The sequence below is a fragment of the Anarhichas minor genome, unplaced genomic scaffold (assembly GCF_050575085.1).
Source record: "Anarhichas minor isolate MPS153535 unplaced genomic scaffold, ASM5057508v1 ptg000017l, whole genome shotgun sequence".
Taxonomy (NCBI): Eukaryota; Metazoa; Chordata; class Actinopteri; order Perciformes; family Anarhichadidae; genus Anarhichas; species Anarhichas minor.
The window spans coordinates 19299461-19321095 of record NW_027466463.1 but is presented as its reverse complement, the minus strand read 5'-3'; the positions used below and the strand labels follow the sequence as shown (position 1 = coordinate 19321095).

Genomic DNA, 21635 nt, shown 5'->3' with positions numbered 1-21635 from the left:
CCAGATATCACGGGAAACTAAACGCCTCAACATTGTCTGGTTCATAACATTGTCCAGAGGAGCTCCGTAAACTCAAGCTTTATATTTGATTAGTTTTGTGATTCACCGTCTGGTTTAAATATATGTTCATTGTAGACTGAACAACAAAAGGACCATGTCATATACGGTAGTCTAATGCACTTGCGCATATACTGGGGGTTATACGGGAGTTCCAGATGCATGTTTTGGAGACACACCGTGATCCATTAAACGGAGTTGAGCAAACTAAGAAGCCTCTATTGTTTTACTTTACAGACCACAAACAACTTTCTTCATTTATTAGAAAGATCTGTGTTTTCATGATCTGATATTTCCCTCAATAGCTTTTATTATGGAAACAATTAAAGTCAGAGAGCTTTTTACATCATTTATCATCATTTCATTCAGTCACGTGAGGCGGATCATTCCTGAGTGTTTGATGAGTTATATAATTTAAGAGAAACAATATTCATATTCTGGGTGATATTAATAATGACGTCACAATCACAATTTCAAAACGTACAGACGCAAATAATTCATAAATAAGACGATCGCATTCCGCGGTAGAAATGGATCCTGCGCTTATAAACAGGACACAGGACAGTTTGTTAACAGACTACAGAGAGAAACACCTCTACACTGATGATAACTGTGTGTCTTTATTAGTTATTAGAATTATTAGTTACTATTATTAAGTACAGTGATCATGTGAACAGACACAAACTTATCAAAAGTCTCTCCAGCTGTTAAAGCCGACTGACAGCTGATCCAGCTGCGATCTGATCCTCCGTCATCAGAAACAGACGTCGCTTCACGTGACGCAACTGAGGAAAGGACGTCTCATGTCTCTTAAAACATATTTCCTCGTTCCTCTCTCCTCGCATGGTTTCCTCCATGCATCCCTGGTGGGAGGGACTAAGACGCAAGGAAAGGATTCAAGGGAGGGAAACGGGGATGCAATTAAGAGACTTGAGATGTACCCTTTGTTGCGGTACTCAAATCATCACGTTACGTCCCGTTGTGTGCGTGATGACGTCACATCACGTTGACAGATCCCGCCTCTTTCCACGTCACTTTCTCTGTTTTGCAGTTGTTCTGTCAGCAGAGGGTTTCCTATGCTGAGTTGCACTTGAACCGGAGTAAAGATGACCGACCGGGTGAGTTTATTAAAAGCGAAACTTAAAACCTAAACACACCACGAACAGACAACACTGAATACTAAACCCTAGCGTGTACTTTAAGTACTACAATCTTTCTTTTTTAAACGCGTAAAGTGAGCCAGAATCAGATGTCAATCAAAACTTCGTAGGCAACCCGGAAGTAGAGGAGTATCATGTGACCACTGCTAGCATGTAGCTCTGTTACCATTGTTGTTCTAGATTTAAACTGATGTATTTAACATCCACCGAGCAGCCAGAGGCGATACATTATATAATAGTCAATAGCGTTATAGACTTGGATATAAAAATGTTGCTGTTAGATGTAATTAGCTCCAGTTTAAAAGGCTACATCAATGAAGGAAGTGAAGCTACATTAAAGGAAACAAGAAGAAGAAGAAGAAGAAGAAGAAGAAGAGCCCTAAGATAAACTGGACTGATGTTGAACTCTGTTAACTCCTCACATCAGTGGCTGTTTTTAAGTAGCTGAAGTTTAAACAAAGTAATTATAGTAGCAATACTAATTACTCAATGCAGCTGTTTACACACAGCTGTCACTTTATTAGGTACACCTGGTTCAACGTGAAAGTATTGTAGTTTAGTACAACAGCAATAAGTCCCAGCTTCATGGAAGCTATTATGGCTGTACTTAATTATTTCTTTGTTATTTCCTATTGCTTCCTTCAGAAAGTATAGAACATTTCCCAGAGCCCAAGGTGGCGTTTTCTAATTGCTATCAACAGTTTTACAATCTCCAAATAATTAGTTTAATTCCACAGAAGGCTAATAAAAGCAGTAAATATTTGTGTAAAAGAATCTGGATCCAATAAATTCTCATATTCTTTGAAAAAATAGGTGCAACTGCAATATTGTTATTGTCAATTGACTAATCTGTGAATGATTTCAGTTCAGTTTTTATTTAAACTAGTTTAGAGAGTTTGACAGAAATACAATCTGAACTCCAGGTCCACTGTCAACCTCATCTCACTTGTCTTCCTCAGGTAATGTAGTAGAGGATGGATGGTAGTAGGTGGACTTTTAGTTATTCAGTTAGTGGTATGTATTCAACGTTGTGTCGTACTGAGAGGTGAGGTCCACCTGTTACGTGGACGTCCCATCAGTGTTGATGGTAAACGCAGTCAATTGCAGCAATAAATTCCTCAGTGCGTTCTGTATCGACAAAGAAATCTGAGTTCATCTGCTCGCGGAGCTGTGACGGCAGTGCCTACATGTACCAGGATGCATTGCTCATTGCTGATTATACGAGTCAGCCCAAACTCTGTGAAATGTATCCTCGTCCATAACATCCTCGTCACTCATATTTTGGGATGCTGTTTGAAACATAGCTAATTTGCCATACGAACAAGGAAGTTCAGCAGCTACTCAGCTTCCTGGTTCACACAGACTACATTTACCATCAACCCTGATCCGACGTCCACATAAAAGGTGAAGTTTCCCTTGAACTCAATACAGAAAACTTCATCACACACTACAGTCTCCAAAATGACCGACAACAATAACTAAACATTGTAACCTTCATGGAGGCCCGTTGTTTTCGACTGTGTTAGTTGTAGCTAGATAATGAACTGGTAACTTATTAAAACTATTTATCATGTTAGGTTTCATCTTTCTTGTATGCAAAGCACGGTTTTCTTCTCAGCGTACTATAATGAGAGAGTCGCCCTTGTCCTATAGATCCTTGGACTTTTCTGTGCCTCATTCACACTTTACATTTGAGCTGATTACATGAAAACAATGCAGGGAATGTCCTTCACACAAGCTCTGGGAAAGACTTAAAGGCACTATTCCTGGGTCACGTATTAGAGTGTCAAGTTAATGCTTATTTTAATGACATTCAAGTAATTACAAAAAAACAGCTGAAATGAAAAATATAATTTCTGTTAGCACCAGGGAGACAAAACAGGCTAAATGTTTCCAGATTTCTACGTTTTGCTGTCAGTTTGTGTGTCCCATCATTCCTACAGCAGGTAATATTATATGTAACAACTGGCCCTAAAATGATCTTCAGAGCCACGGTGGTTGGCCTGGATGCTGAAGTACTTGAAATAAGAGAAGTTAAATGTTGAGACGCAGGTCAGCGAGCCCAACTACGGTGGCCTTCAGGTAATGGAAAAAGGCAAAGGGCCCGTTCTAGAACCAGTGTTTGGTTTGTCTGTAGAAATGGCTTTTAGAGGACTTAAAAAAACAACCTTGAATGGCTTATTTACTACTCAGTAAATTTGGAGTAGCAGCTTTAAAAATCCCACATCATTCAAACACTGCATAATCTGTCTATGTTACTTCCTCGGTGGAGTCACCATCTACATTTTTCTCGGCTCTCTTTTCAGGTTATGCAAGCGGCTCGATGCCCAACAGACGAACTCTCGCTGACCAACTGTGCCGTCATCAATGAGAAGGAGGAGCCACAGTTTGGAGAGTAAGTGGGAGGAGCAGTAACATCTGGGGTCCCACTAGTTCTGTACCACACTTAATCCTTTTTTTTTGTCATCTCTGTGCAGACATGTGACTGTGCGCAACTTAGCCCACATGTATGTGTTCACCCTGAAGAAGCATTGCAGCGTTAACCCCGGGACCATTGCCTTCAGCCTGCCACAGGTAGGTTCAGTGTTTTAAGAGCAGAACGTCGACTGCCACGTCTTCTCAAACATTACTGTGTCACCTGTGTATCGCTGCTGAACAGCTTTCTGCAAGTGTCATCACGAGTGATTGATTTCATCATAAGTAGCTACCCGTTGTTCCTCAATGCTTCATGTTCCTTATAAAATGAAATGCCACTGTGTCTGTTTTCTGTCAAACTACTTTATTTATTTATTGGGGATTTTCCTTAACAAAGCACCGGTGAACACTTGCATGGTGTTGTTGTTGTCTGTGAACATTGTATTATTTAAAAAGAAAATGGCAGTATGTGAGCTGATATTCACTAATGTGTTGTGTGGTTTTCTGGGGGCTCTTTGCACCGACATCTTTGTTTGTCTCAATCTGTCTGTTCCTGCTCTTCCCTTTCTTTGCCTGCTCTTCCTCCGTCTTTATGAACAGCCGCCACGGCACACAGGTACTACTGTAACCTCCTCAAGACGCTCTTATTTCACCACAAGAATTCATTCAATAAGATCCATTGATTGACTCGTATGTCAAAATAGAACGAGTCAGCTGACCCCTGAAAGATGTTTTAAGTATGGATCTGATTTATACATTTTAGTGTGACGAAGTGTGGTGAAATAAGTCCATGTTGCAGAGGAGCGTTACACTGATGTCTCAGATAATGTAGTGGTGACGTGTCCTAATACAAAAGAAACACGATGATGAAAGGAACTAAATCAATCACTGTTCTTCTTTTTCTTTGCAGAGAAAATGGGCCGGCCTATCGATTGGACAAGAGGTTAGAGGTAAGCTTCACGTGTAAAGCAAAACACTGATAATGTTCTAGATTTTTCTCATCCTCAACGAACCCGGTCTTTCTCTCTTTGCACTGAATGCCGTTTGAGTCACGGACACCTCGCCGCCGTGGACACACAAGACATCAAACCTCAGACTTTGAAGGCTGCAGAGAAACATCTCGCCGCGCTCATATCCTACAGATTACCAGCTATGTGTGGAGTTCAGGGGGTTCAGCTATTATCATGGTGTCATGAGAGGAGGGAACATGATTTACCCGGCGCAGGGGGAGACAGTAGAACAATATGGATGGGTGGTGTCACTGCACATCTGTCTGAGACGCTGGCCGGCGTCCAGAGAAAGACAAGAACTGTTCTTTGATGAGATATTATCCCTGAGGCCAAATGATGGGCGCTATTATGACGCTGTCTGCTTATCAGGAGTGAGGAGGAGGAATGAAAATCGAATCCACCGAGTGAAAGAGCCTCGTGATGCCTTCATCTTTCTTGACATGGTCAATATGAAACAAGTCGATTCAATAGTTTAAAAAAAATGGTGGATCACCTCAACGACAAGAGGTCCTTGAGCCAACAGTCATAAATGTGCACCAAACATATTCGGCTGATGCGGGATTAGCTGCACGAGCGCCTGCCAGAGATAATAATCCAGATGTTGTCGTCTAATCTGTAAACCTCAGCACCTATGTTTGTTTTTTTTACCTCCTTACAGTAACAAACTACAAGTTTGACAAGTCCAAACAGTGTATAAGCACCATGATGGTGGAGATTGACTTCCTGCAGAAGAAGAGTGTGGACAGCAACCCGTACGACTCCGACAACATGGCCATGGAGTTCGTCCAGCACTTCAACAACCAGGCCTTCAGCGTCGGGCAACAGGTGCTTCACGGGGTTCATGATGGGTCAACCTAGTTTATTGTAGAATGTCCTGTGCGATGTGTGTTCACAGTAAAGCTCTTTGCATTCATGTATCGTAAATGTATTGTAAAGATCTTCTACGCTGGTACAACTTTGTTGCTTCTGTTTGTTGTGATGTTTTTCTGTCCTTTAGTTTGTGTTTAGTTTCTGTGATAAGGTGTTCGGCTTGCTGATTAAAGATATTGAGGCCATGGACCCGAGCATCCTGAAGGGAGAACAAGCCTCTGGCAAGAAACCGAAGGTATCCGGCCGGCGATGTTTGTGATATTCTGAAATCATTGATTTATTATTATTGTTTTTATTATTTTAATATTTATTTTAAATATTATATTTATATATGTGTTGACCATCGTCTCCTTGATGGTTTCTTTCCTCAGATTCAGATCGGTTTGTTGCTGGGAAACAGTCAGGTGATTTTTGAGAAGTCCGAGACCTCGTCCTTGACTCTGATAGGTGAGTGTCAACAATACTCGGCAACTTTCAACAGTTAGATATATTGTGTGGTCTAACAGCCAGTGCAAATGTTGAACACAGCCGATAGAGCCGTCATGATTATAGATGGAGAGCTTCTAAATTCACTGTTTTTAGAGCGATTCTCCACAAAACCACAAGGTGGCACACTTCACTCATTTTGCTTCTCCTTCCGTGTTGTGTCACAACATCAGTGGCCACCTGACGGGCTGTTTATCTCCCTGTGATATAATCCGCTTATATGATTATTGTGATCATTTATTTAACACGTCGGTCAAAAACAAAAATCTAAAATCTTAAACTTACCACAAACCAAAAGACAAAACAGACAGAAGTTGTTCAACGCACCGTATTCATTTCAATGCAAACAATGTTTTTGGGACTCAAAACAACCCCGGTAACACTGCTGTTTCCTGCGCAATAACTCAATATGATGATATGATTTCATTGAAAGACGACAGATTGTGATGGAATCATACACCGAGATATTATGACACACAAGTACGTTGGCTAAATTGATTTTAACAAGCACATACTAAGTCAGATTTCTCCAAAAATCTGATAATTTTGCACTAAAGTTCATAATAAAATGAGAAAATAGTTAATTTGTCAAGTATTTAATTCAAACAGGAGACTAAAAAATAGGTTTATCCGTGTAGTTATTTCGTGTAGACTATTTATTTATTGAATTACCAGAAATTCTTCTGTAAATCCCCATAAACCTTTATGCTCTCCTCTTGAGCTCAACTCGTAGTGTTTGTTTGTGTGTCTCCCCTCCAGGGAAAGCCAAGACCCGAGAGTCCCGCCAGTCCATCATCAGCCCAGACTGGAACTTTGAGAGGATGGGCATCGGCGGCCTTGACAAGGAGTTTTCTGACATCTTCCGCAGAGCCTTCGCCTCGCGAGTCTTCCCGGCAGACATCGTGGAGCAGATGGGTGAGTTCATCACGTCTTTTATTTCACCTTTTCATTCTGTCTCGCTGTCAATCAAATGTATTCCCCAAAAACACATTTATGTTTTAAGAAACATGGTTGTGTATCTTTCAGCATTCATCTGGTGGAACAGATTAGTAAATAATCACTGTTTTCAGTTGATGTTTTCAGCTTGTGTTCAATCCTTAAATCAACATTTTGACAAACGAATAATTCCTTTTGAGGAATGAATCGCCGCCTGAATCAGAGAGAAACTCAGCGATCAGCTGACGAGACAGCGTGACCCCCCCCCCCCCCCACACACACACACACACCAATCCTAATCCTTGCTCCCAAACCTCTGAGTTTGACAAACACACACACACACCACTTAAATGCCCACAGCGCTCCAGGGTCGTGTGGCGGCGTCCGGCGGCGTGCGAGCTGACCTTTTAGCCGGGGCGCCTGTGTGCCGGAGTCGGCCTTTGGCTGCAGCCAGCTGGCTGCCGTAATGAGATGCCGTGCCCCGATAGAGCGTCCAGCTAAAGCTAAAGCTGTAATTGGCAGGCGTGGGGAGCCGCCAGAGCAGGTGATGACAGGTTTTTTTTTTTCTTTTGGGTGGAGCAAAAGTCTGAAAGTGAAGCGGGACAGACAGATGCTTCAGCGCTTTCTCTCCCAAACACAACCACATGACCCCCCCCACCCCTGTTCTCCTCTCCAACCCCCCCACCTGTCATCCTTCAGCAGGCCCAAATGGCAGCTCAGATGGTTATCATGGGCCTCTCAATTAGTCTGCGCTAAATGTCATTAAGCAGCTGCAAAAGACCATTAAAAGACCTACAGTGTAAACTTGAGAGCCTGCAGTCTCCACACTTGATCTTTACGGAGAAAGAATTAAACAAACTGGCCGTAGTAACGCATTGAGCTGCTTTGTAATTAATTCATTAATACATTTTATTAAGTAAGTGCTTTTCAAAAAGTCAAAGACACTTTACAACGGGGATAAAATAGAGAGAAGAACTACAAAGAGACAATATGAGGAGTTCATTTCAGTTTGAGAAAATTTAAAAACAGCAGTGAGGGATGACGCTGATTTGCCGTGTATGAGTTCCTGCGCTGGGTTTCACCTCCGTTCCTCCCTCCCCGGTTGTGCGTCTGTCTCCAGGCTGTAAGCATGTGAAGGGGATCCTGCTGTTCGGACCCCCGGGCTGCGGTAAAACCCTGATGGCGCGACAGATTGGCAAGATGCTGAAGGCCCGCGAGCCCAAAATCGTCAACGGCCCCGAGATCCTCAACAAGTACGTGGGAGAGTCTGAGGCCAACATCAGGAAGCTGTTTGCAGACGCAGAGGACGAGCAGAAGAGGGTGAGGGGAGGAGGCGTTGCATCATATACTCGCATGCACAAGAGCTTTTACTTTTATCATAGTACATTAAAAACTGCATGAACTTTCTCAGGGACTAGGAACCTCTTGATGAACTCGTTCTGTTTCAAACCGCACGGCCCAGAGTCTAAATCAAGTTTTGAGGACATTCTGACCCCCTAAAGAGGTCCTCGTCTGGGGTCGTACTTTCTGAAAGTACAGGAGATTTCGGGGTGAGGTTTGCAGGGATGACCGTCACTGATTGGTCAAACCGCTTCATTCATAAAACAAGGAAGTACTCTAGATATGATTTTGGACGAGAGGAGAGCGTTTCTCTTTGTTTGAAGACATTAAAAATAAAGTTAAGCTTCACTGTCAGCTTCCCAACTCATTTTATGAAAGAGAGAAAGAGAGTTATGTTCTAAATGATTTACGATTTACGCGCTTAGTTTCATTTTCCTCCTCTGCTTTTCATTCATTACATCCAACTTCAGCATCGGTAAATACTTTGCAGCAGTAAATTCAGTCGCAGTGAGACAAAACCTACATTTATTTCTTTTTCATCGTGTTCTTTAGATTTAACCGGCGGGCGCACTGAAGTGTGTTCAGCCTGCGACCATCAGCAGCTCAGGTCTTCAGACCGCATTGGAAGCATAGACAACAACGGGCAGAAGGAGCATTTCAGTTTCTTGAAAAGTAGTCCTGGAACTAAAATAACCAGGAAGTTGTTGGTGGAAACGCATCTGAAGTGAGCTTTCAAAAGATGCAGAATTTAAACCACAGCAAAAATGAAAAGGCCACATGTTGGTGTTGATGAATGAGTCTGTTTTATTACAGCTTCCAGAGGCATCACTATACCTGCATTGCTTTAACTTTGCTGACCTTATTATCTACGCATCAGATAACAAGTCTGGCTTCACGAAGCAGAGATAAGCATTTCATCTGTCGAAACTAATTTCTCCAGGAGTGGAGAGATCTGCCCTTTAGCCAGACGTAGCTGTAATAACTCTGGTAAAGTTCTGGTGTGTGTGTGTGTGTGTGTGTGTGTGTGTGTGTGTGTGTGTGTGTGTGTGTGTGTGTGTGTGTGTGTGTGTGTGTGTGTGTGTGTGTGTGTGTGTGTGTGTGTGTGTGTGTGTGTGTGTGTGTGTGTGTGTGTGTGTGTGTGGAGGGTTGTGCATTGAAACCCAGCAGTGATGGTCGGTTTGGATGGGGAGACACTAGCGTCGAGCCGCCTCACTCTTCACCACCTAATGAGGGGCTGGGCTGTCTTTGACCTCCTATTTAGACCTCCCTACACACACACACACACACACACACACCATCCAGTGTGTAATAAGGACAGCTCCACACCTGCGTTAAATGCTACGGCTGAGACTGACGGGTCTGTAGATGGAGGGATAACCCCCCACCCTGCTGCTCTCTCTCTTTTTCTCCATCCGTCTCTCAGTTGAGGGTCAGTGTTGGTTTTCAGGTCAGGATGAAACATTAAACATTGGCTGAGTCTTTGTCGTCTTTATGTCTCCGAAAGAATGCATTAGAGGAAAATATTGAGATGAGTCTATGTACTAATAGTAGTATGTTTGGAGAGACAGTTCATGGTTTCTCTGTCTTCCGTGTGATTGATAACCAAACCTGAAAAATATAGTTTTAGTGCATTTTGTGCTGAGACAGCGGTAATATTCACATGAATCTAAATCAGTGGATTTACTGTAATTTAATAACTTCACAAGACCCTAATTATTTCAGTTCTAGCTCCACAATTCTCTAGTTTAATACATTCATTCCCAGACTCTCAAATCTTCTAAAAGTTTGGATTTTTTTTTTTTAGAAGAACATATTTCAATTTATTTCTTTTATATATTTTCTATTGTAAAATGTCTCTTGACGTTCTTATTGTCGTGCACCGAAACACAAAGACAAAGTCCTTTTATGTGCAAACCTGCAACTTTCTGTAAAATACAATTTCTTTAGAGAACAATTCATCAGAATTTCAGACCAAACAACTATGATACATAAAGACGCTGGAAGAACCCATCCTGGAGGTGGACTGGACTGTGTTTTTATTTACAGTCCACCTAGTAGCCTTTCTTACTTTCTCTCATTTATTCCCCCCCCCCCCCCCTCGCCTCTCTGCTGCACAGCTCGGTGCGAACAGCGGCGTTCACATCATCATATTCGACGAGATCGACGCGATCTGTAAACAGCGCGGCAGCATGGCCGGCAGCACGGGAGTCCACGACACCGTGGTCAACCAGCTGCTGTCCAAGATAGACGGAGTGGAGCAGCTCAACAACATCCTGGTCATAGGTGCTCACACACTAACACACACAGAGTAACACACAGGCTCTCTCTGAACATCTGCACTCTTAACTCATCTCTCTCGTTCCACTATCTGTCCCATCTGTCCCTCCCTCAGGTATGACCAACAGGCCCGACCTGATAGATGAGGCCTTGCTGAGGCCAGGAAGACTGGAGGTGAAGATGGAGATTGGTAAGAGGGTTTCACTCTGGTGTTAACGGTTTATCTCCGTAGACTGGAAAGGGAGTTAAAAGTAATGCAGTTAGTTTAGACCAGCAGCCCTGGTGAGGTAGTGTGCATGAGTTAAAGACGTAATAACTCTTTTTGTTGAAGCTTCGAGTCCCGTGTGTCCCCTCTCTTGCTTCCAGGGTTACCGGATGAAAGAGGCCGCATCCAGATCCTCCACATCCACACGGCGAAGATGCGTCAGTACGAGCTGATGACCCCTGACGTGGACATCAAGGAGCTGGCAGCGGAGACGAAGAACTACAGCGGTGCCGAGCTGGAGGGCCTGGTCCGGGCTGCACAGTCCACCGCCATGAACCGACACATCAAGGTACTAATCACCGGTCCGTGTCCATTCACTCTCTCTGATTGGAGAAGAGGACTTCTACGAGTAATGACAATCAATTACTACTTTAGTTCATAAAATATCAGCTAATGAGTCTTCAGCCGTTAGCGGCGGTTTCTGCACTTGACATCCACATTAAAATAAATACAATGCTCTTGTTTAAATCTCTACATTTATAAAACGCTTTAAGCTTGTTTTCTTTAAAGCACCCACTGGATTAATGTTGTGTGTTGCTAAGTTTAAGGTGCAGCCCACACACCTGACACGCATAGCACACACTGCTGTATAGTGTGTGTGTGTGTGTGTGTGTGTACATATTTATATATGCCTTCACTTAAGTGTTTTATCAGGTGCATAGGCTTAAGTCCACACGGCTCAGTTGGACACACAGATAAGGTGAAGTTCTCATCTGTTAAGCGTTCTGCCCCCCCCACACACACACACACACACACACACTCTCGCAGCAGTAGATATTGGAGGGTGATGATAAACGACAGACAAGGGTCTTACACATGTCTGATGGCCGTGACGTTTCTCTTCACTCCTCTAAACACTTCCTCTTCCCTCCTCCTCCTCCTCCTCTCGGTCTGACCTTTCTGCTCTGAGGGAGTACATTGTCTGCTGACACATTGTGCAATCTAAACGTGCAATGCTTCATGTAATGGGTTTCATTAACGGGGGGGGGGGGCATGGAGTTCATCAGGGAATGAAAGCAGCTGATCATCATGCTTGTCGTTCATCTCGTGTTGTGTTTGTTGCAGGCCACTAACACGGTGGAGGTAAACACCGAGACGGCAGAGAAGCTGCAGGTCAGCAGACTGGACTTCATGACGTCTCTGAATAACGACATCAAACCTGTAAGTGTGTCTCCATCTCTCTCCTGTGTCTCCTTCTGTTTCTATCAAACATGTTTTAGTGGAACATAAAGTGGAATACAGAACACATGACATTAAAGCTCGGGTGGTGGATATTTTAGACAATTCTTTTGTTTTATTTGTTGAAATTGTCTTTACATCCCGACAGCAATACAGAAATCTAAATCTGGTATTTGAGGCTGTTGCGTGATTGTAATGAGCCTGTCCAATCGTTTAATTTGGCCTGAATGACCTGCGAAATTTTGAGAATTGTGTAGCTAGTGCTGCTAGCTCCTGTCATTGTAAAAACATTGTCAACTCTGGGCTGGGTTTTTCAGTTGGATAACTTTTAAAAACTTACTATTAAAAACACGCAAACCCTAGTTTGTCAAGATTACAAAACAGTTTACAGTTTATATTTTCTTTAACACTTGACACAACACACTCAAACAAAAACGTCAACCCTAAACTCTCTCTCTCTCTCTCTCTCTCTTCCCGCCCAGGCGTTTGGCACCAATCAGGAGGACTACGCCAGCTACATCATGAACGGGATAATCCGGTGGGGCGACCCGGTGTCGGCGGTCCTGGAGGACGGGGAGCTGCTGGTGCAGCAGACGAAGAACAGCGAACGCACACCGCTGGTGTCTGTGCTGCTGGAGGGTAGGACGCACACACACGTCCACAGTCGGCATGCAACAGATGAACACAATACAAACTGCAATATGTTTTGTGACTGACAAGAAATGGAAGTTTGTTTGTGTGACTACAAACGGCTGATTAGTGATTGATCCTCTCCCTCAGGTCCACCTAACAGTGGGAAAACAGCGCTGGCCGCTAAGATCTCGGAAGACTCCCAGTTCCCCTTCATCAAGATCTGCTCCCCCGACAAGATGATCGGACACTCGGAGATCGCCAAATGTCAAGCCATCAAAAAGGTAAAAACAAAGTAGAAAGTCTTGAAATATAAAACTGAAATTAAACATAATATAGTATTCATACTAGTTTTCGTTCGTGTATAATTGGCTCAAACTAAGAATCGTTGTGTTTTTGTCAGCTTAAAATGAGCTGTTTATAGCTACATAGGGAGCAGGTCCTCTTCGCGGAGTCCGCCATGTTTCTACAGAAGCCCAGAACAGACAAACCAAACACGGACTCTATAGAGAGACTTTCACCTTTTTACGTTACTTGAAGGCCACAGTAGTTAGCAGAGGGGTATTCAGTCGGTTGCAATCTTTAACCTCACCACTAGATGCCACTAAATCCTACACACTGCTCCTTTAAGTACAGCTGAGGCTGATGGGAATGTAAATCCTACACACTGGAACTTTTTAAAGTTACAATCTCGAAGGTCTCTGTTTCGGTCTCTTTAGCGGCACCTGAACGGTAATTGCAGGTGTGTTTTTGGGTCTCACTTCCCTGAGATCGCTGCTTCTGTTACCTCATTTGACTTAACAGAACATTTATTTAAATGTGAATATTACTTAAAATACTCAAACAGACTCTTTTTTTTTATATTGAAAACATTTACAAACACCATTTTGAAGTCCAAAACAACAGCCGTTTACTAACACCACAAAAGAAGTCCTTCTTTTTGGTGTTTTCAGGTCATGCACAAAGCTGTGTGCCTATTTCTGCTGATCTGAACCCGTTTTTGTACTTCTATTCCCTGTGATAGATATTTGAAGATGCCTACAAGTCCCAGCTGAGCTGTGTGGTTGTGGATGACATCGAACGTTTGTTAGGTAAGATTGACCGTCACTGTAATACGGCAGCTGATGAGTAGAGTGACATTTTTCAGATACATTTTCTTTATTAGGATGTGCATTAAATTGAATTTGCTAATAGAAAACAATCCCTCTCCTCAGACTACGTCCCCATTGGCCCTCGTTTCTCCAACCTGGTGTTACAAGCTCTGCTGGTGCTGCTGAAGAAACCTCCTCCAAAGGTACCGAACGCTTTGTCGTGGTATTTACTTGTAGCGTGCTCACTGTGCGGCTGCTAGTCCTTAGGTGGCAGAAAGAGGGCAGCAGATCTTATGGATGCCAGCGCACAAGTCTTGTGAGGAATTGTTGGAGGTCTCTGGCTGCGGCCGGCATGTGTGAGTGTGTGTGTGTGTGTGTGTGTGTGTGTGTGTGAGAGAGTGTATGGTTATTAACGAGTGTTTTGGTCCTGGCCCCGTTGTGCTCGCAGTGAATGGTGGTGGTAGGGACCCATTTCTCATAGTTCCTTTGGTTGTAGTGTGTGTCTGTTGTTGACGGGTTTGTGAATGAGAGCATAGCCCACTATATTGCTGCATGTGCATGAGAAGTGGCGCGGGGCCTGGCGCTGAATGCCTGGCTGCAGTGCTCCTCTGGGGTTGTAAAGCGCTGGGCCCAGCGGGGTGCCTGGGGCCGGGGGAGGCCAGGGGGACACGGAGGAGAAAGGGCTCTGTGAGAGAGCCAGGACCTGGCAGCGCCGCCGCCTGTGTGGCACCTCATCTGCATGCAGCATCGCAACCCCCCACGCCATGGGGGGGCAGCCGGCAGCCATAATCCCCCTGTCTGCTCGCCACTCCTCTGCCTCTCCTCCTTCGTCTTCTTCTCCTGGTCCTTCTCCAACTTGTCGGCTTAGCGGAGCTACATTTCTTTCGCTTCTCTTCTTTCTCCTCCGCTGTTGTCTTCTGTTGTGCCGTGCTCTGTTCCGTTTGTCCTGTTATTTTCTGTTGCCTGTGCTCTTGTTGTGACTTAAAGTCCCCGTACACTGTCGAAACCTGGAGTCGCACCATCGTGAGAGAAATGTGGTGAAACGCCGTTTCCTAGATCTCACCGTGAGACACCGGCCGATAAGAGCTTTGGCGACGTGATGCAGCCAAAATCTTCTGTCACGATATAGGTCGTTTCATATCTCGAGAACAATATACATCACTATATATATGTACAAATGTATATGCACTACATTTGGATTGTCAGCATTTTTGAGTAAAGGAAAAACAAACGACACTATCGCCAAACGTTGTTGTTGTTGTTGTTGTTGTTGTTGTTGTTGTTGTTGTTGTTGTTGAAGTCCTCTGCTTGCACTAATGTCCACAATCCAAATGCTGGTAAGAGGAAAGCGGCTAAAGAATATGAACAAATGAATGGTTGAATAAAAAATCAAGTCTGAGGTCTCGTCTGCTTCTCTTTCAGGGTCGTAAGCTGCTGATCATCGGCACCACAAGTCGTAGAGACGTCCTCAAGGAAATGGAGATGTTGGATGTTTTCAGCACCACCATCCACATCCCCAACATCTCAAGAGGAGAGCAGCTGGTCGAGGCCCTGGAGGTACCAGAGACACACACACACACACACACACACACACACACACAGACAGTTGACGTTTACTCTGTCAGCCGAGGTGTAAAATATGCTTTAATGTGCATTACTTCTATGTGGACACACGCAGGCGAGGCGACATTGTTGGCTGATATTTGTTGTCCTGTTCCTAAACACATTTCCCAGTTAGAATGATGAACTCTCTCCTTTCTTCGTCTCGTCCCTGCAGCTGCTCGGCAGTTTTCAGGAAGTGGAGCGGGCGCACATAGCTAAAGCTGTGAAGGGCCAGAACCTGTGGATCGGCATAAAGAAGTTGCTCATGCTGATTGAGATGGCCGTGCAGGTGAGGAAGAGATACTTTTGGTTGCATTCGCGTTTGTAGTGATGTCAATCTGTCTGTCAACCACTTTGGCCCAGACTGAAACGTCTCAACAACTATTGGAAACATTTAAACAGATATTTAGGGTTTCCTAAAGTTTGTTCCTGATACATTTGGTGATACCCTCACTTTTCTTCTTATGCCACTGTGATGTTAACCTTATGTGGTTTTAAAGGGGACGTATCAAGCAAATTTTTAGGTTCATACTTTTATGTTGGATTTCTACTTGTATGCATGTTTACATGCTTTAATGTTCAAAAAACACTTTATTTTTCTCGTACCGTCTGTCTGAACATTCCTGTTTTCACCCTCTGTCTGAAACGCTCTATTTTAGCGCCTGTCTCTTTAAGAAAAAGCCCAATCTGCTCTGATTGGTCAGTGTTTTTCGCATCTGTGCTGCTGCCGTCTTCACAGCATCACTACTGCCGCCGACTCACTGTCCGTGTGTGTCGACTAGTGAGTTCAACGTCACGTTTATGACATCACAACCTCACAGAAGTCGTTTTAAAGGCACAGTTTCTGAACATGGGTTGTGTGCATTTCTCCGTGGAATGAGCGTTTTGGTACCCTATAATCTTTGCTTTATATTTAAAAGAAGACATTGAAAGACATTTTCAATTTCTTTTATTCTGAAACACAAATAGTTGTTTTTGTAATAGTGCGGTCTGACCTCGAGCCGCCCGTCCCTCCTCTTCCTCGACACATCTGGCCGGCATTCTCACCAGTCAACAACTGTCTCCGTCACAAAAAACTGTCTTCTATTAGCTGGAATGAAAATAAACTGTGTGTCTTTCCTGATTTGTTGAGCAGGAGGATCCAGAACATCTCTAGTTCACAAACTACTCTCCAAACAGTTTGGATTCAATACGTTCAGAGTTGGAGAAACCTTTTCCAAAGTTACGTTCACATGTTCTGAATCAGAGGGAAGCGACTCATGAGAACAATCACGCACACCTCGTGGTTTTGGTGTACCTACAATTTAGAGCAAAATCAATAAAGATCAGTCATCCAACACATACGGCAGGTTAACAAAAAAACCTGCACATTAAACCCGCCCAACTGTGGAAACACAGACCATCAACTCACAGCAGATTGTTGGCTTCCTTTCAACACGTCAGTCGTACGTATGGAGATGAGTCGAGGAGGTGAAAAGTCTACTCACCTTTTTTACAGTGTCTTTAGGGGTTTTGTGGTTTGGACTTTGAGTTTTTTACATTTTTTTTAAGTCCCTGTTGACATTTGTGTAGTTATTTCTGTTTTGCCGTGAACCCAGATGATTTACTCTTGAAGGGGCCCCGACCCTGTCAAAGCACCAGGGTAAAAATCAATGTGATTAGTTCTGTAAGAAGTCGCGAGCAGTCGTACATCAAGACCCTGAGACGCAGTGTTCCTGGGAAGCTGAGGCGGGTTTACACCAACATTTAACTTTTAAACCTGTGTAAGTCATAATTTAACTTTGTTCCATGTTGCACCGAACTTAAACTAGCTTAAAATTAGGAATGATCAAATTTAAACCTCTAAACCTAGATTAAATGGAATTCTGTTGCACCAAAACCTTAAACTCTAATTTGAAATGGGATCCAGTATTAACTTTAAACTGACACTTGACACCAGTTGAGTTTTACGATGCTGATGCTGAATTTCTCACTAGATTCGGCATCAAGGGAAGTGTTGTGGAGCTGAATAGGAAGATTTGTTTTTTTGTTTTCCAAATGAGGGGAAATGAGAGCGTCCTTTACTGAAATTGTTTTTTAATTTTGCAGCAAACTCTGCATAATTTTAAATTGACTAATTTTTGCTGTAGTTTATCTAAACTTTGATTAGAACTAATCTTGGATTAAATTAATCCTTGTTGGTGCAACACAGCCACAGTGATTTGAATTGGACCATAAGGACGAGTGGATTTTAGATATTTGTTACAGAATTTCAAGTAAATAAATTATTTATTTTTGCTTAAAAGGAAGCTCCCTTCGGTTCAGATTTAACCTCAGTTCTGTGTCAGTGTAGGAACACGTCGCTCCGGAGGTGGCAGCTCTATTGCATGCATACTGAACCCTTAAACTCGGCACAGGGCCAGCTCTCACGTGTTAAGTTCGTGGTTTTGGTTTTATACAAAGATGCTGTATGTGTTGATCTAACGCATATTATAATTGTAAATTTAGGCCATAGTCAGGTTTGGATTTAAAGGGGCAGTTCTACATGTCGGTCAGTCTTCTCGTCACTAGAAAGTGGAGCCCTCATAAAATAAACGGCGCTAGACGATTGGTGAAGACCTGCAGGGCTAGCTAGTTAAACACCTAATGCCGGTTGGCTAATGGCTAACACATTAGCAAGCCGTGGAGCAGTGCTACCACCAGTCACTATAGCTTTCTGAGCTTCTTGCCATCTTCAGCGGCCTCCAAATAAAGTGTGTTCACCCAAAGCAGGTGGCTGACTCACAGCAGCAGAAACTGACCTAAATCTGACAGTTAACTGGCGTTAATTTCTCCCCCTGACTGTGTGTCTGTGGTATGTTGATGATGTGTACCGCCTGTGTGTTGAGGCTGGATGCTGTGTAATTGCTGTGGTATGCACAAATGCAGCCCTGCCCCCCCCCTCCCACACACACACACACACACACTGAGCCTGAAGAAGTATGAGTCCGTGTTTGCTGAGACATGCTGCAAACAGCCACACAGCGACACACATTCATACTCGGTCTTCTCTTTTCCTCTCATTCCGATGTTTCTGACTGCTCTCATGTCTTCACTCTAGTAGCTACAGGCAATTCCAGACACACTGTAAGTTATTGCATAGGTTGCCATTCATTTAACTGCCCCCCCCCTCTACAATCCCTGTGTGTGAACTGAAGCGTGAACTCCAGGACCCGCCACTACAAACTGCTTTCATGTTTCAACACCTTGCTTCTGAATTTTCAAATGGACCAAGATGCTTGTGCAGAAGGAAAAGAAGACCTGTTAGTAAATGTACTTTAATGACATTATATACACTAAGAAGTATTCTGTCTCTCTTCCAGATGGATCCTGGCTACAGAGTTAGCAAGTTCCTGAGTCTCCTGCAGGATGAGGGAGCGTAAGTATTCTTGTCCTGTTCCTAACCCGACTCGTCAGTGACACTGAACACTCCCAGCACATCTGTCTCTTTCACCAGTCCTCACTTACAAATGTAGCAGAGAAAGGAGAAAGGAAACTAGTTAGAAGCACTAACAGTTTACATTCTGATCATTGTATCAAGTGTGATTAATAATAGACACGTTGTCTTTCTTTCCTCTGCAGACTGGGTTCTGATAAGTTCATCTAGACTCAGTGGAGCCAAATAGTAAAGAAAGAGCATCCCTCAACGGTAAGACTGCAGGGCCTGCATCAGGCTACACGGTCGCATTCACTACTCACCACTTCCTGTCCGGGGTTCAAGGGAGCTAACGCAGAAATCTGTAAAATGTTTATGCATGTAAAAAAAAAATGAAACATACAAGTGCTGGAAAACTCAATATATCATTTTGTAATTCAGATTCCACTATTTGATGTTGTTGTTTTGCAATTTCTGCTTCAAATTAGTTGTATTTTTTTTTTTTATCATAAAAGTCACAAATTTCATTCACCAAATTGTTTTAGAAGAATAGTTTGACGTTTTGGGAGATACGCTTATTTGATGAGAAGATGAAAACCACGTTCACGTCTGTTTGGTGGATACGTTAAGTTAGAGCTAGCCACAAGTTAGCTTAGCTTAGCACACCAACAGCTCATCTCAAAGGTCTTTGGACACTTTAGTGCGATTCATTTGCACGTCGAGATATATATTTTTCAAACTGTTGTTTTTGTTGAGTACTTCCACACAGAAGGTGAATATTACTCAGCGAAAAAGTGTAACGTAACGTAAATATCTTTGGAGTGAGGTTGATTTTTCTGAACTTTTGCATCACGAATAAAGTCATCAACCAATCACGTTGTGCGGAATCGGCATATTCACAATGTACACTATACTGTACAACAACACGGCTAACTATATTATTCACTTCAACCTGGACAAAGGCAGTGCAGACCAGATCCACTCCCTCTGTTCCTTTCACAATAAAAGACATATACACCGAGTAACTTCATGTATTTTTGCTAAAAGGTGTGTGTAGACGCCTTCAAACCAACAAGGTGTGTATTTGTGGGTGGTTATTCCTGGAGTTTTGTCATAAATAACCTCCTCACTGTTTCCAGTCTTTATGCTAAGCTAACTAGCTGCTCTCTCTTGGCGAGAAAGTAAACATTTCCCAAAATGTGGAACCATTGATTATTATTCTTTATCTCTGGCTATCTATAGTCCGTAGTAGAGACATTCTGAGGGTATGCCTGTCTAACTGTATGGATGTCCACAGTGACTTTTTATTGCGGGCACTATAATCACATAAAACTATAAGAACACGCAGACTCTGCGGCAGCGTCGTGGGGGGAATTTCACAAAACGGGATTAGAAAATTCTCCAGATAACCGTAAAACTATTGTCCTACATCCGCATGTTGATGATGGCAAAGTTCCAGAAGACATTCCTCTTTGTTTTAAAGTTATCTGGCTAATCCTGCTCTGTGAGACGCGTCCCACGAGGACGGGCTGCCCAGGGTGACGACGAACAACATGAAAAACTCTGAGCAACTTTTCAACTTGCAGCCGGAGCTTTGCCTCTTCTCATCTCCGCCTCCAGAGACGCGCCGTATAGTTAGCGCGCGGCGTGCCTAGAAATAGGTCGACTACACAGGTGCTCTCCTGTGGCGGCACGTCTCCCTCGCACGCCTGTCTCCTCTCACTTTTGTTTGTCTCTGATCACTCAGCTGCGGAGGAACGGAAGCCCGAGAGAGGCTGGCAGGAGGAAGCGAGCGAGAGATGAGTTCCCATCTTTCTCTCTCTCTCTTTGCGTCCTTTCCCTCCCGTCCCCGAAGCTCGGTGCGCTTCTCTCTGCACTGCAGCAGCAACCAACCAGGCGAACCTCCTCCTCTTCAGCACTTTGTGAACATGTAACATAACACACACACACACACGAGCAGTGTTTGTGGTATCTGTGTATATTGCGTTTTGCTGAAGACTAGTGCTGTCATCTCCATGTGATGCCCCAAGAATGTCTTTGGGTTATTATATATACATAAAAAGAGTCCGGGCAAAAGATTTAGAAACCTTTGTATGGCCGTAGATGTGCATGCACAAACACTAATCACAACACTGTTTGTTTATAAAGGACACATTTGTTTTATGTAATCCGATCATTCCAAAGACGGCTCCATCTCTTAAAGATCTCACTTTGTTCTTAATGTACTTGCTCGTGTCTTTTTATTTTATGAATAAATTAACTATATTGCTACTACTAAGAAGAAACTCTGCATTATGTGATATGAATGAGGGAGTGAATGACCAGCAAATGTTATAAAGTGAGTCACCTCACACCACGGGGGCTCGTGCTGCTTTAAAGATGTGTTTCTGTGATAAAGTACAGGAGTCCGGTAAAAGATCCTCAGACTAATATCAAGGAGTTTGTTCCAAAACCTCTCTCTATTTTAATTACCAAGTGTTCCTGGCATGTTGAACTCATAAGGACGTGTCTTTATAATTATGATCGAGTGTAATTATCTCGTAATCATGACACACTTGACGTCTCGTGATGAGATGAAGCTACTCAGACATTCGCGGTTAACCTCCACAGCATCTGCAGCATGTTGTGTGAGAGTCGCACCGCTCAACAGGAAAACACAGTCGGCTGTTTAACCGAGTAGCTCCTGCAGAACGTCTGTGTGGGCGCCGGTGGGACGTCTCCCTCGGGTGCAGATTTCTTGATCTAGTCCTTCAGGATTGTGGACCCAAAGTTGCAGAACATATTTATTTCGGGTGTTAATAACAGGAGCATGCTGCAAATGGAGATTATGTTGCGACCATTTCTTTCATTTGTATTTTGTGTGCCATAATTCTACATTTCTTGTATGTTTTTGATGATTGAGATGTGATTGTGTCACCTCAT

At 43.4% G+C, this 21635-nt stretch overlaps 1 protein-coding gene across 4 annotated transcripts; it reads left to right on the top strand.

The window, feature by feature from the left end:
* The first annotated feature begins 1049 nt into the window (after positions 1-1049).
* LOC142952105 (vesicle-fusing ATPase-like) lies at positions 1050-20987 on the top strand. 4 transcript variants are annotated; one of them, XM_076094124.1, is made up of 22 exons: positions 1050-1175; positions 3524-3612; positions 3695-3791; positions 4543-4582; positions 5301-5467; positions 5640-5747; positions 5884-5959; positions 6758-6913; positions 8055-8254; positions 10393-10558; positions 10668-10742; positions 10919-11106; positions 11883-11978; positions 12479-12635; positions 12777-12910; positions 13651-13717; positions 13841-13920; positions 15140-15274; positions 15495-15608; positions 18661-18716; positions 18920-18986; positions 20461-20987. In XM_076094124.1, exons 1-21 carry the CDS (start codon positions 1164-1166, stop codon positions 18942-18944), a joined length of 2238 nt encoding a protein of 745 aa, XP_075950239.1. In that variant the 5' UTR covers positions 1050-1163; the 3' UTR covers positions 18945-18986; positions 20461-20987. The 4 variants fall into 4 exon arrangements, with proteins under 4 accessions (XP_075950239.1, XP_075950240.1, XP_075950241.1 ...); XM_076094125.1 differs by lacking the exon at positions 1050-1175 and adding an exon at positions 1219-1677; XM_076094126.1 differs by lacking the exon at positions 1050-1175 and adding an exon at positions 3143-3299.
* Positions 20988-21635: the final 648 nt, after the last annotated feature.

Excerpts from the sequence above, each read along its gene's own strand:
- LOC142952105 (XM_076094124.1), top strand. Across the intron at positions 5,960-6,757 it reads CTCGTCCTTGACTCTGATAG|GGAAAGCCAAGACCCGAGAG; the intron begins GTGAGTGTCAAC and ends TCTCCCCTCCAG. Across the intron at positions 13,921-15,139 it reads TGAAGAAACCTCCTCCAAAG|GGTCGTAAGCTGCTGATCAT; the intron begins GTACCGAACGCT and ends CTTCTCTTTCAG.